Here is a 14,605-nt window from a genome sequence, read left to right on the forward strand (position 1 = left end):
AATAAGTGAGTTAAGGTACTTCTTTAGAGAAGTTCAGGTCTTGTGGTTCACAGGAAGGTTTTTTCATGTTATTATTCACTATCCTCAGGGGACCGAGGACCACAGGGCTACCATGGTGAGAAAATATAATAATAATGTATTATTATTTAAATGCTTAAAACACACCACACACATCATGATGATTGTTTCAGGGGAACCAGGTCAACCAGGTCTTCCAGGGAGTCCAGGAGAACCAGGCATGGGTATGTAAACAACTTTTAGAAAAAAATCACTAATTATTGAGAAATGTGTGAAAATTGACAGCAGTGGATTTAAAAGAGATTGTTAGTCAGCCAGGCCTCTAACTTTTCTATCTGGATCCAAATAAGACTTTTACAATATATACGCCCCAAAAATGACCCCCTAAAAATATATTTCTCATACTTTTTTTTTTTAATCAAAATCCAGTGATATCAACATATGGGATGGGATCAACATACCATGTAATCCGATTGTTTTGCTGTTAAATGATGACTCTCAATTAGTGCTTAAGTTTAATCAGAAGAAACTACTTTTCTTAGGCCTGACAGCAGCTGAAAAAAATCTTAATACAGAGGTGGAAACCGCCACACACACTCAATATCTCTCAATGGACTGCCTTATTGTAAGACATTACTTCTCTAGAACTCTCGATTGCTCGATCGAATGGGGCTACAGCGAATAGCATCGAGGTCCTGTCTAAGGCATTGGAGAAGACTAAACTTAAGTTACATAGATGAAACTGGTTAGTAGATAGGGCTTAGTCCTCCTTGTATGAACTATAAAAGTGTATGAAGATGTCTGGGTAAATTTGTGCATAGGGATTTGTGAGTTGAGGGGTACCTGTATGGTATGTTTGGTATGTATGCTGAATATTTGGGAGGATACTACTGGCAGTGTGAACTGATAAGATCACCCTTGTCTCGGGATGGTTAATATTACTTTCTTATTTTATTTTTATTTTTATTATTATTTATTTATTTATTTCTATTATTACTGGTGTACTCTTTGGACATTTGTTAGTAGAAGATGAGAGGGACAAGGGGACTTGACACTCCTATGTTAACTAATTTAACTGTATGTGATGTACTTCCCCCTTTATGTTCAGATACTGACTGAATCCAGCAAGGGGAGGGGAGGGAAATAAGCCAGAGGGGTAGGGGTGGTATGGGATAAGGGTGGGACAATAGCTCACATAGTTAGGACGTACACATTTTATATACGAGGTATGGTGGTATATGTACGATGTACAGTGGTATATGTATGATTTAAGGTGGTGTATGTATGTATGTATGTATGTCAATTATGTAACTGTGAATTTGATCTAATGTGGGCATATTGTAAAAAGGGGGGGGGGATGAATTGATAAAAACAAAAAAAAATCCAGTGATATCAGCTACCTGTCAATCAGCAGGTAGCCCCGCCCCCTAAAGCATCCCCTGCTTTCTGGTCTGTTGGACTCTAAATGGACCATAATATACTAAATGAACATCATGCTGGATTGAAGAAGAATTGAAACTAGAGATTGAGACCATAAACTCATGTTTACAATGTTTACTGAGATAATACATCAAGAGAGAAGTAGGACCATTTTCTCATAGACTTCTGTACAATCAGAGAGAAGTCGCCCCCTGATGGCCAGCAGAGAGAATGCACATTAAAGGCGCTTCAGCGAAGGCTTCAATTCTCAGAACCAGAGCTTGCTACCTGCTACCATCCCGTTTCAACTAATAATATCATGACATTCATCCATAAATCAATCTCTTGTCCCGCCTACTTATCCTGTTTCCTTCTGGAATACTTCACCATACGAGAGCTAGATATTCTTAAAATGCAGAGCTCGACTTGAATTAAATGTTAAATCAGTTTTTTGGTTTTCATGTCAGGTTTCCCAGGTCAGCCTGGACCTAGGGGTCCACCAGGCCCAGAGGGGCCACAAGGACCTCAAGGTAAACTCAATGTATCAATGTTTCGATCCTCTCCCACAGACCTCCTCCATCAAGAAGTCAGCAAATGAATGTGTTAAACTGCTCATCAGCAAGATGGATCAGGTAATGCTGCAGACTCAAGATGACCAGTCTTATGAGAACTGGACCTGCAGCTCAAGAGCAGACCACTGCATAGGAGGGAGGGGTGAGGAAGCTACAAATGGAGAGGTTGTGGTTGCCATTAAATAAAGAAACCCAAGTCAGGGAGGAATAGAGACACCATTCTAAATACTGATAGGACTCATCACCAGTACTGTGTTGCTGAAGGTCTGCAGTGTGTGCAGCAACCAGCAGCAACTATGGTCGACAAATAACACATCTGTCAAAAATGCAAATATGCTCCAAAAGATAAAAGGTGTTCTTCAGAAAGAAAATAGACCACTAGGAGCTCACAGTGAGAGCTGGAGGAACCGGGATAAAAGAGTTGAGTCTTAAAAAGCACAAGTCTGACAGCGTTGTACAACGACAGTACAGTACAATGCTGAACAAGTACTTTCACTCCGGGGTGGAATAATGGTTGTAAGGATGACGTGTCTTGTTGGCTCCTTCGAGCCAGGACCTCCAGCATGTCCTGGGGCGGTTTGCAGCTGGGATGAGGATCAGCACCTCCAAATCTGAGGCCATGGTTCTTGACCAGAAAAAGGTGGCTTGCTCCCTCCGGGTTGGGGGAGAGTTCCTGCCTCAAGTGGAGGAGTAAGGTAATAATACCTAATGGTACCTACGTAAACTGTGTATGTAAGGAAACTAAGGACGATATTAAAATATGTATATCAATGTATATTAATCTACAATTTTAATACCTGCTCTCGTAAAAGGGGCACCATCTGTTGGTCAGACAGAACTTTATAGAATTCACCTTAATGACTCTAATGACCACTTATTAATTATTTAACAATGAATCAATATAATTTAATAAATCAGTCATTTCCTTAGATCATAAGTTCTTGAAATTTTGATCTTTGTATTCTGCACAGAAGAAATATCCACGGACAACGACTTTATGCTATAAGGTTATTTATTGATTTACTAGGGATTAAACAAAAGTGAATAAAACAATAACAGATGTAATAAACAAAACACCAATACAACGTCAGGAATGTAACTGGAAATATGATTAACAGCTCATCTAGCACGTTTGGCGATAAAGGCGAGAGTGTTCTTCCTAAGAATTTGGAATCCTTAGTAAGAGGAAAAGGTGAATAATGGGGTAAATGACCTCACAGATATTAGGTATTAACAGACGCTATACTCAGTCTCACCCTGCAACTCGGTCATTACTGTTGAATGCGGATTCGGTCTTACTTTGGGACGCTTCTTCTCAGCTTACTGAAACTCCAAGCGGTCGCTCTTCCGTCGGTGACGTAGACCCGAGGGGATCTTCCTTGCCGTGGCCCGAGGGAACCGTTCGATACCGATCTGCGGTAGTTTCGTAGCGGGCGTCCTTCTTTGCCGTAATCCGTCTTAGTTAAACAGCTGTCTTCTCCTTGAGTTCGGCCTTGGGTGACTTAGGTATAAGCGTTAGTCAATATGCCAAATCTTGCGGCCGCCTGTTGAGTTAGCATTGATCAAAAATTCTTGCGAAAAAGAAAAGGTTAAAAATGCAAAAATGAAGAATCTAACGACGAACAAACTATTCTAATAAAAGTAGTAAAAGTTAGGAGCTAAGAAAGGGACTAAATTCAAAGAGGGTAAGAGCAAAGGCGAAGGCCGGGTGGCCAGCGCCTGGAGGCACGAGCGGGGAGGCAAGAGCCGGGAGGCCAGAGCAACGGGTGTCTGTAACACACAGCTTTTATGCTGACCAAGGGGGCGTGTCCAGGAGGGACCCGTTTGAGTTACAGTCCGAAATCTTTGTGATTTAAACTGTTAAACAAAAAGAAATGCAATCCTATGACTAGAACGTTTGAACACCATCTCGCAGTTATGGTCAAAGTTGGCACATTGCATTTATTTCTCACACAGAATGATAGGTCAAAACATTTTTGGTAGAGTTGAAAGGAACTTTGATCCAACACATACAATGCAAACCTATCAAGCTAGCCCAAACAAGTTTGGTAACTTAGTAAGCATTTTGTCCTCTGTGATGCGGGCAGATTAATGAGCAAACATATTTTCGTCTGACTGCATGAGTGCAGTAGTTAAGTCCATTACAATGACAATGTTCATTTTTAGCATTTTTGGTAACTTCTCTGTCCTTCGGCGTAGAACGACGGGAAGTTCGCCAGTATGCTTATAATTCCTCAATGATTATTATGGATGATTTTAAACTAATGTTGAACACGTATCTCATCCTTTTCTTGGATTGGTCAAAATGTGAACATGATTTCCTGCAGAGTTCATGTGACCTCTCTCTGCATGCCAACAGACCAGGGGCCTCATGTACTAAGAATTGCGTGGATTTCCTACTGAAACATGGCGTACGCTAGAATCCAGAAACTGTCGTACGCACAAAAAAAATCAGATGTATCAAAGTGTGCGTACGCATGGATCCAAGCACTTTTCCTTTGTACATCCCAATCAACGTGGAATTGAGCGCACATGTAGAAGTGCTAAACTCCTCCCTGTCCACGCCCCCATTTAAATATGCAAATGCATTTAAATAGGGCCTGCACCGGGGATTCCCCTCTCTGCACCATCAGATCTACAAAATGAGTAAAGGGAAGAAGCGCAACTTCACCGAGTCTGAGCTGGAAACGCTCTTAAACGAAGTCGAGACTCGAAGACCAGTATTATTTGGTAGCCTCTCATCAGGCATAAACACAAAAAAAAGAAATGTGAGTGGGAGCGTGTGTGTGAGGCAGTGAACGCTGTGGGGTCGGAGCAGCGCACGAATCACTATTACTTTTTGTAAAATATATATATATATATATATGCTACCGTTAGTGGGAAACAAACAGAAGGACAAAACAACTTCAATACAAGGATTGACAAGACTGATCACACTTATATTAATGACTGCAGAAGTGCACCGTGGCTACTGCAGTGTGACATTTCCAACTTTACGCACGCGTTTATCGACACAAATACTGAACACAAGGAGACAATAAAGGGCTTGTTAGATAGCTCTGCCGCTGTATTTTCACCAGGGAAAAACAAATGCACATATTTGAATGCACGTGCCCAAATGGGCATTACATTCGGGGCGCAATTAAACGGATACATTTACTCACCGAGAAGCCACCCATCGCGCACCGTGCCAGCCTCCAGCCTGTTACCAACCATGCTATTAGTAAGAATGAACGAGTCATGCGTTGAACCAGGCCACCTTGCCACGATGTTGGTGAGCTGCATTTGCGCATCACATATTATTTGAACATTTATTGAATGAAAATGTTTCCTGTTGACAAAAACAAATTCATCCTGTGATGGCGCTTTTATAGCAACATGTGTGCAGTCAATAGCTCCGATTACATTAGGGAAACCGGCTCTTGCTGCAAATTGCGCTTTAATGTTGGCCTGTTCAACAGCATTGTATGGGAATTTGATGTACCTGGATGACATTCTGATCCCGTCCCACACAGCTGGCATGGCTCGGCTCAGAGTGGACTGGCACACTCCTGACCGGTCGGCCAGTTCCCTCTGGAAGGCTCCTGTTGCCAGAAACCCCAGAGTGGTCAGCACCTGTGTGGACACGGACAACCCCTGGCTCCTGGCTGTGTTTCTTTCTAGGGCCGGCCGCAGCTCTGCGCACAGCTCCAGTAACACTGGCCTCGGCAACCTAAAACGACTCATGAGCCAGTTGTCGTCATTTGCTAACATATCTTTCCGTTTTATAAACACCCTCTCACGTCTGATGTTACCGTTTGCGATGTCTTCTAACAAGGCCAAGGCTGCCATTGTTAATGCCATTTTTTCATCACTTTGCGCATGCTTTTATATCCATCCATATGATTGCAAACATGTGTGTGTTAATTGTCCATTAATGTGTCTCTGACGTGCACATTACTCTGAGGACTTATTGTTTTCACATAATTAACAGTTTCCCAGCATCACCTCAGAGTGTCGCCAAAGAAACACTAGCTGTAGAAACGTGCGTACGCCAGCCATGAAGCTGGCGTGGGACACCGCACATTTCCACGCTCATTTCACTTTTGATACATCTGAACGTTGGCGTGGAGAATTACGTACGCCACGTTTTTGTGCGTACGCAACATTGATACATGAGGCCCCAGGTCTTTAGTTTATGACTCCCAGAGGGGAGGAAGGGGTCTTCAACATGACTGAGGAGCAAATGGTGAGGAAGAGATAAGGTGTTATCCTTTATACTTCAATCAGGCTGTCTGTCAAACAAAGGTGTTAATCAGTTTCCAGCTGTGTTTAGGTGCTTCAAAGTCTGGTGTCTCCAAGGTCTGCGTCCTCCCCAGACCTTTGGAGATGCGTAGAAATGTTGTTTTTAAGGCCATAAAGAGGCCTCACATTCCATCCTAGGTCAGTCGAGTGATCTGGACCTGAGTGTCTTCTCATCTGGAGGGAATAGTTCATCTTTTGCTCATCAATTGAATTAAATCCGAAAATCGTGGGGCTGTGGCCCCTACATTTCCCCCAGTCGATCCGATGTTGCCTTGTCGTAGGGAACCTCGGATCGTCCAGGTAGATTCGAGGGATGAATCAGAGGGATTAGTTGTTCAGGTGGCATACAACAGTTTAATGACCAGAGTTGATATTTCTATCAGGGTAAAACTTAACATATAACTATCCTATGGGCGCATCTATATCAGGCTTCTTTAAGCTAATGTAGCATGCACATCTTAGGCTAGTCTGGGCCATGGGTTTCTTACCTACGGCTATGCTGTCTGCTATGATCCAACTTCTTGCAGCATGTCAAACATTACTGAGGTAAAAGTTGTGTGTGAGCATAGTCAACGAACGCGATAGAAAGGTGAGACTTTACCGCACGCAGTGTCTTATGTAGAGTCATGCCTTGGGCTTTTACCACAAGGACGTTTCTTGTTATAGGTCCTATGCTTTGAGTTTGTTGTTACTGTTGCTTTGTTACTTCCACATTATTCTGCTTGTGTGTTAGAGAACTTCTGCAGTTGCTGCAACAAGTAGATTGTATTTTGAGATTCAGTATCACCCCCCCTTGTAGGTGCATTTTGTTGCAGAACATTGACGGGTAAAGGTTGGCGGACCAGTGTCCAGATCTTTAGGTTTTTTAGATCAATCAGTGGTTCGAATCGATTGATCAGATGTTTGCCAATCAGGAGAGGAATGGCGTTGAGGGGCGATTTGTAGACAGGGTGGAGGAGAGTCATTTGTCCAATGGTTAGTTCAATCAGAGCCCTATTTTTCACCATAATGCAGTCCAGACCGTACGGTTGGATCTCAATGGAGCACTTCTGTGACTTCAAGTCTTTGTTTGAACGGTGCGCTATGGGCCGTAACTTATTGAGCAGCATTGGAGACATCAGGGTGATATCTGCAGCTGTGTCAAGGAGGGCTTCGTGCACCAGTTCGTTTTCAAGGGTGGCGGATAAGTAAACTTTTCGCGCGCTACCCTTTTTCGGTCAGGTTGCACAAAAGTTGGAGATGTGGCTCACCCTTGTTTTGGCGTGAGTGTTCAGGTAGATGGGACCGAGAGGCGGTCCCAGTCTCCACTGAGGTAACTGCTCTGGTTACAGTTTCCTTTTCTTTTTCTTTAAACAGACTTTGGACCATACGCCTGATGTATTTGAGGTCTTTTGGGTTGAGACCTGGTGGTTTATATTTACCTTTAGAGCTGTGGTTGTTCACTTGGTTAGCTTGTTTGGTATTATCTCCCTTTGGTTCATCGTTGGATGAATCCTGCTTAAGGGATTGTTTCTTACGAGGGTGAGTGTCTCGAATGTTACATCGATCTCTTCCTCTGTTGTTCCAAGGCTGAGGGTTCTCCCGGCGGTCTGTTAAAAACCTACCTGAGAGTGAGTATGGAACACGGACTCTCGGTTTGAACTCTGGGTTCTTTTTTCCTCTACCAGACCCTGGTGGTGGTTGAGGTAAAGGTTGGTTTCTCATTTGGGCGGGTTGTTGCTTTTTGCGAAGGGGAGTTTTGTGGGACTGGGTTTTTTAAACTCCTCCTAATTCTGAGGTCTTGTCATCGAGGCTAAAGACCGTGTTAGGTTCCTCAAATTTGTTTGTGGTCTCTCTTTCCGCTTCATGACGGGAATCATCAAGGAGGAGTTTGAGCCTACGATTCTGCTCGTCAGAGTCCTGTAGCTCTTTCTTAGAATCCGCAAGTTCTTCCACGTTGACTTTCTGTCGACGATATAACTCATCAACTGCATCGTTGGCAACAATCAGTTGTTGTTGCAGATCTCGGATCTCTTTCTGATCCGCTAGTTCCCACTTAACGTAGTCTTTGATTTGAGTTTTCAGCTCAAATATTTCTTCGTTATCTCTCTTGAGGCGATGTTCTGTCTCGTACAGTTCATTGTTCGGTTTCTCGACTTTTTCTCGAGTTGTAAATGAATGACATTGACTAGCGTGGAGGGACGTGAATAGTCTGTAAATCTCAACTTTTAGCTCAGCTCTTCTTTCCTCATCACAGCTGTCCTCCTGTGAGGTACCAGGTTGGATATTCGGAGGATCTCCTCGGCTATAGGATTTAAGTGAAACGGGTGAAGCCATGTTTGACTTTTAGCTTAGCCGTTAAGTGTAGGTAGTTTGGTAATTGAGTTTTCTTTCGGGTGCGTTTGGATGGAGCAACACAGTATGTTAAATTCAGAGAATCTAATGTAAGTTTGTTTCCTAAATTTGCGCTATTTGGGATGAAGTGAATTAATTATTTTTAGTTCAATTAATCCAATTTAATTAATTGAAGATAAATTGTTCCGGTGAGCGGAGAAATATCTTCAATGTTAGTGATTGTCAAATTACTAATTATTTTTCTAGTTATCCAACAATGACTGTCAGGTGTTGATCACCTAAGGATGCGCTGTTGTACCTGAATGAGAGGGAGGTACACAGGGAGTGAGACCAAATTTGAAATATTTTTTTATTGTTATTAATTACAATTTGGATCAAAGCACAAAGTCTCGATCTATCTGTTTGAGAGTGAGTTGAATAAATGTTGAATTCGAATTAGGTTGAATAATCTTTTAATGAAATCAGGATCAATGTGGATTACTCCACTTACAGTCCACTTTTGATTTACCGCACACCCGATTTCAATCTTGCAATCCAAACTCAATCACCAAAACGCCAGTAGAGGGAGCTCTACTTTTATTCGAATGTAGTTACAAGAAAAGCCTTTAGGGCGCTCTTGTGTTCTAGTTTAGTTGCTTAAGCAACCAGCAGAGGGAGCTAATTTATTTTGACTGCAGTTGCGAGGGCAACCGGCAGGGGAGCTGTTTTCTCCTTTGACCGCAGTCGAAGAAGAGTTGGGGCAGGAAGTGACGTATTTTGTAGCCCTGGGCCATTTCACGTTACAGCAGATTAGCACCCTACTGTTATGTTTGCACTCTACACCGTGCCTGTGTATTACTGTTGCTGTTGTCCTCATTGAGAGTTTGTATTTTCAATACTAAATAATTCCTTCCCCCTATATTACGCGGTGGGAAATGCCTTTAGTGACGGTACCGTTTTCATCTTTCGTCTTAATCGCATGCCAAATTTGATCACAACGGCAAGCTATAGTTAGTTCAGTAATGGCAGTTTGACAATTCTTAACTGATATCTCCTAACGGCAATGTTACAAGATCCTCCTTTAACATAGTCTTAATCTTTCAGTTTACAGATTTAGGCAGGGCTCCAGACTAACTTTTTGCATTGGTTGCACTGGTGCGCCTAACTTTTTTTATTTAGGTGCACCAGCACAAAATTTAGGTGCACCCACATTTTTCATCGCGTCGCCTTTAACGCCAAAAAGTCACCTTTTTATCGCTCTCCTTTTACATAATGACACCCCCTTATGGCCTAGGTTAACTGCAGCACCATCAGCACCCAGAGCACCCGTTTTCTCCAGCCAATCTGAACACTGATGCCCAAGCGCAGTAAATGCTTGCTTTGTGGCAGCATAAATTCCTCAAGAATAAAAAGATCATACAGGTCACTAGCCTATAGATTGCAAATGGAAAACTGTTTATGTGATCTTAGCCTAGCCTACTTATATTTTTACTTAGGCTATTCATTTTTAATAATATTAGGAATAGGCTACTATACAATTTCCTATTCATGATCTCTCATGCTGTAATGTGGGCCTTCAAACACTGTGCGTGTCCATGCTCCACCAGACATGTTAACATGTTGACCGGCCTCCCTTTCCGCAAAATGCGGCAGTAGACAATAACGCACTCCTTCGTAGAGATGTCTGTGAGTCAATCATGAATGACGTGTACGTGGCGTTTCCAACCTCCGCAGCTGTCTTGTTCTTCAGTGTGTCGGCATTTTTTTTTCATCAGAATGATTTCGGACTTAAATTTAGTGAACGGCAACTCCTACTTTGCAATATTGTATGCGACGTTGAATTTTATAATAATTTCAGATTCCTCAGCGGACCTGATTGATACAGCCTGACGCTGAAATGCAGCTGGATGAGGGGCCACTTTATTAACACACTAATCACGGCATGTAGTATGCTTTTTGGACATATTGCGCTTTTTCAGCGTCTCAGTGCGAAATGTTGTTGACTCTTCCACAAACGCACTATTACCGGCCAAATTCTGACCGCACTCCCGACAATAAACGCAGTGCATTGAGTCCCTTTCTTTATCGTACATCAGCCAGGGAAATTGCTTCAACCAGTCCTGTCTGAAGGCATATTTTTGGGCTTTTTAATTAGAGTCTCGGGGCCAGGCTTTCTGACTCTTCATTTTCGAAGAAAATCGAAGCGCTCAGGAGTACCTGCTCAGCTCGCTCGCATTTTTTGAACTGACATAATTTACAGCAGTGAAAAGGACCACAGCCAATCAGAGGCAAGGACCCGCCTGAGCTCTGTCTCTTATTGGTTTAGACCTCGATGCCGTCAGGAGAACACAAAGAGATGCTGCGCTTATGATTTTTTTTTTCACCCGAGCAGCGTTAAGTGCACCAGTGCGACCTACAATTTTTTTCAATCGCACTCCTAAAAAATGTGGTCGCATTTGCGACCAAAATGGTCGCACTCTGGAGCCCTGTTAGGGTGTTGGGGAAGGATGGCAACCTTTAACCTCAGTGATGTAGAAGGTGAAGTGGATCATTCGTGTTTTCACAGTGACTGTGATGATCCCAGCAGAGACGGATTGGGAAAGATTGACAAAGACTTGAAGGAGAGAAGCGTGGATGCAGACTCTGAGAGCTCCTCTATCAGCAGCCATGGGAGAAGGAGTATAGATTCCCCCACCATTCCCAGGCCCAACAAGCATCCTTTATCCCCTAGATTGAGAAGGGCCAGAGTGGGCTCGGCAGGATCTGGGGAAATGCCTATAGGCCCTACAGAGGAGTCAGAGGATACACTGACGGATGTGAGCCACCTCTCTTCTCCTGACACCAGCCCTCTCTATTCGGTGGACCTGAACCACACAGAGGAGCATCAGCAGGAGAGTGTCCCCTCCAGTGGCCTTAATGACAGTCGGCAAGTTCAAGACTCGGATCACAACGTATATGACCACACACGCTTGGTAGTGAAGTGGTCTCCTGTGGTCCTGGAGGGAGAAAAAACAGGAAGAACTACTCATTCAGCAATGATGAGGTGACGCGCATAGATCTCGAGAACCAGCGTCTTCTTCGAGTGTTTTCGCTTCATTCTTCAAGAAGATGGAAGAAAACCAATATGGCCTGCAAGTTGCCGCCTCCTCACATTTATCACAGCGCAATCAACAGGAAGAGTGAAGAGCAACGCATTGAGAGGGAAAACCTGGCTTTCCTGAAGAAGCTAAACTCCATCAAACCTACACCTGCCTTAAAGCGCTCAGAACTACTGAAAGATTACCAGAACAAACATGGGAGCTCAGGCCCAGGCCGGCCAGTTCTGCCCCGTCGTCCCAAAGCAGTTACCACCCCTACTGAATACAGCCAAACACCCGTACCCAGGTCAATCAAACGGAGTGCAGCCAAAGCAGTTAGCACAGCCAAACACCCGTACCCAGGTCAAACAAACGGAGTGCAGCCAAAGCAGCCTGGTGCTGAGAACATTGCCTTTTCGGATATTCAATCTACAAAGAAACACATTTGAGTAATATCTGCATCCGTCAAACAATTGAAAAGATATTTCAAATATTATTCTTTGGTGTTATGTATATTCTGTTCTTTATAAAATTGAGCTACTTGCTCCAGCAGTTAAAAAAAAGAAAAAAGAAAAAAAAGCAGATTAGCACCAACACACAGCAGATTAGCACAGCGGCTAGAAAAGTTAGCTTCACTAACGACAGAAGTACTCAGAAGCACAGTTACACGCTTATCGTCATAAAGTTTGGTTTACTTCTAACGTTTTTAGCGGGTTCTCTTTAAAGGTATCAACAGCTGACGGGACGCTTTTTGAGGTCATTGCCTCGGCGACCGGTTTGTTTCACTTCCGCCGTGAGGACGGCTGTCTCTGTCAGCTTAGCTAGGCTGCTCAAGGGACGGGAAGTTTTCTGAATTAACTTAAAGACCCTGGAGACTCGCAGCAGAATTTAGTTAAGACAGGACACAGTGAAGTTCTCAGAACGTCGCGATAACTTTAGTGTGCCAAATGGCGTTGTTACAAATAAACGTGCAGTGATGTTACGAGGGGACGTGCGCTAAGCAGCGGTCTCTGTTAGCGTTCGGTTTCAGAGGGAACCTGGGTTCTCTGGTTTAATTTAAAATGCTCTGGAAACTCGCAGCAGCACATAATCAAAGCAGAACATGATAAAGACCCGGAACATCGCGGAGAATTTAATGTGTAAAATAGGTTTTCTCTGTGAAGAACGTATAGAGGCGCTTCGCGTGAGCGCGCGTTATTGGCAACGTTTTTACTTCCACTGTGTGATACACAGTTGTTTCCGACCAGTGAGCTAGTCTGGTCTAGAAGCTTGGAAGTCTCTGATTTGAATTAGAAGTCCTGGCGACTTGCAGCGAAATCTATTCAAAACAGGACACGATTACGAGCCCAGAACATCGCGGAGAACGTAACGTGTAGAAGGCGTTATTTCAGAGCGTACGGCGACGCTATACGTTTAGCATTCAACAATGCAACAATCGGCACCTTTTGACAGTGCTCACACAGCTGGGAAGCCGGCGTGTTTACGCGCGACTTTATGATCATGTGATATTCACGTGTAGCGCTCAGGACAAGAAGAGGAGAAAAGAAAAGGAGGGGGGAAGAATTAATCTAGTCTTTCGCCGTTAAATGTTACAGTTGTCCGTTTATATGACTTTGTTGCAGAAACAATGATTTAAATCAGCCTCGCACGGCCGGCACCATAAAAATGTAGGAAAACAAGGTTAATTAAAACTGCGAGCAGTATCGTGACGGGCCCGAGCTCATATGCGGTCGTGGAGTGCCTGCGGTCACAGGGCAGTGTCGTGGACGCTGCCCTTGGCGCGGCCGCCTCTCCTGGCGCAAGTCAAGACACAAGCGATGGACACCGAAAGGCATCCGTCTGTCACGTGCGGTCGTGGAGTGCCTGCATTCACACGCGTGGCAGCCGCCTACCTGTGCAGCAGCCACCTCCTCGTGGCGTGAGTTTAGACACAAGCGATTGACATTTAAAGCCATCTGTCTGTCACATACACACATGTTCATGCCTTCCTGACATCTCTCCTCCTCCCCCTAGTGTGACCTCTCCTCCTCCTCTCCCTGTGTCCTCCTTGCAAGGTGAGATGAGAGGAATTAGTTGTAAAAAAAATCAGGTGTGGCTTTAACTTGGAAAAAGTGACTAAATCAATGACATTTCCTGTCACCAGTAGGTGGCGCTCTGACAGAGTGAATGTCAAAGTGCAGATGTGTTCAGGAAGGAACTCTAATCAAGTGTGCAAAGTTTGGAGCAGATCAGAGAACAAACACTGAAGTTACAATAGTTTGGATGTTAATGACAGAGTTCAGCTGACAGCTGTATGAGATGCATGTAAAGTGTGCATCTCTCCTCCTCTCTGTGTCCAGGCTGAAATGAGAGGAATTAGTTATAAAAAAAATCAGGTGTGGCTTTAACTTGGAAAAATTCACAAAATCAATGACATTTCCTGTGGCGAGTAGGTGGCGCTCTGACTGTGAGTGAATATCAAAGTGCAGATGTGTTCAGGAAGGAACTCTAATCAAGTGTGCAAAGTTTGGAGCAGATCAGAGAACAAACACTGAAGTTATAATATTATGGATGTTAATGACAGAGTTCAGCTGACAGCAGTGTGAGATGCATGTAAAGTGTGTCATCTCTCCTCCTCTCTGTGTCCAGGCTGAAATGAGAGGAATTTAAAAAAAGGAATTAAAAGTGGCATGACTGTTGATCTGGTGTGATCCAAAGTGAAACTACATTTCAGTCACAGAGCTCACACACATGTTCATGCCTTCCTGACATCTCTCCTCCTCCACCTAGTGTGACCTCTCCTCCTCCCCCTGTGTCCTCCTTGCAAGCTGAAATGAGAGGAATTAGTTATAAAAAAAATCAGGTGTGGCTTTAACTTGGAAAAATTCCCAAAATCAATGACATTTCCTGTGGCCAGTAGGTGGCGCTCTGACTGTGAGTGAA

General features: G+C 43.7%; 2 protein-coding genes across 6 annotated transcripts in view; both read left to right on the plus strand.

The window, feature by feature from the left end:
- Positions 1-14,605, plus strand: part of LOC311010454 (uncharacterized protein) — a 78,453-nt gene that overhangs the window by 27,074 nt on the left and 36,774 nt on the right. For all 5 annotated transcript variants that reach the window (XM_084004945.1, XM_084004944.1, XM_084004946.1 and 2 more), the window contains 3 exons: positions 89-115; positions 192-242; positions 1,905-1,967. In XM_084004945.1, the coding sequence (XP_083861071.1) occupies positions 89-115; positions 192-242; positions 1,905-1,967 (141 nt within the window). The remainder of the gene's footprint in view (positions 1-88; positions 116-191; positions 243-1,904; positions 1,968-14,605) is intronic.
- On the plus strand, positions 11,105-12,245 carry LOC311010481 (cilia- and flagella-associated protein 97-like). Its single transcript, XM_084004992.1, is given in 3 exon segments — positions 11,105-11,576; positions 11,579-11,990; positions 12,047-12,245. Coding segments are annotated over 3 exon segments (915 nt in total). The 5' UTR covers positions 11,105-11,113; the 3' UTR covers positions 12,087-12,245.

The sequence above is a fragment of the Eutrigla gurnardus genome (assembly GCF_963514095.1).
Source record: "Eutrigla gurnardus genome assembly, chromosome: 3".
Taxonomy (NCBI): Eukaryota; Metazoa; Chordata; class Actinopteri; order Perciformes; family Triglidae; genus Eutrigla; species Eutrigla gurnardus.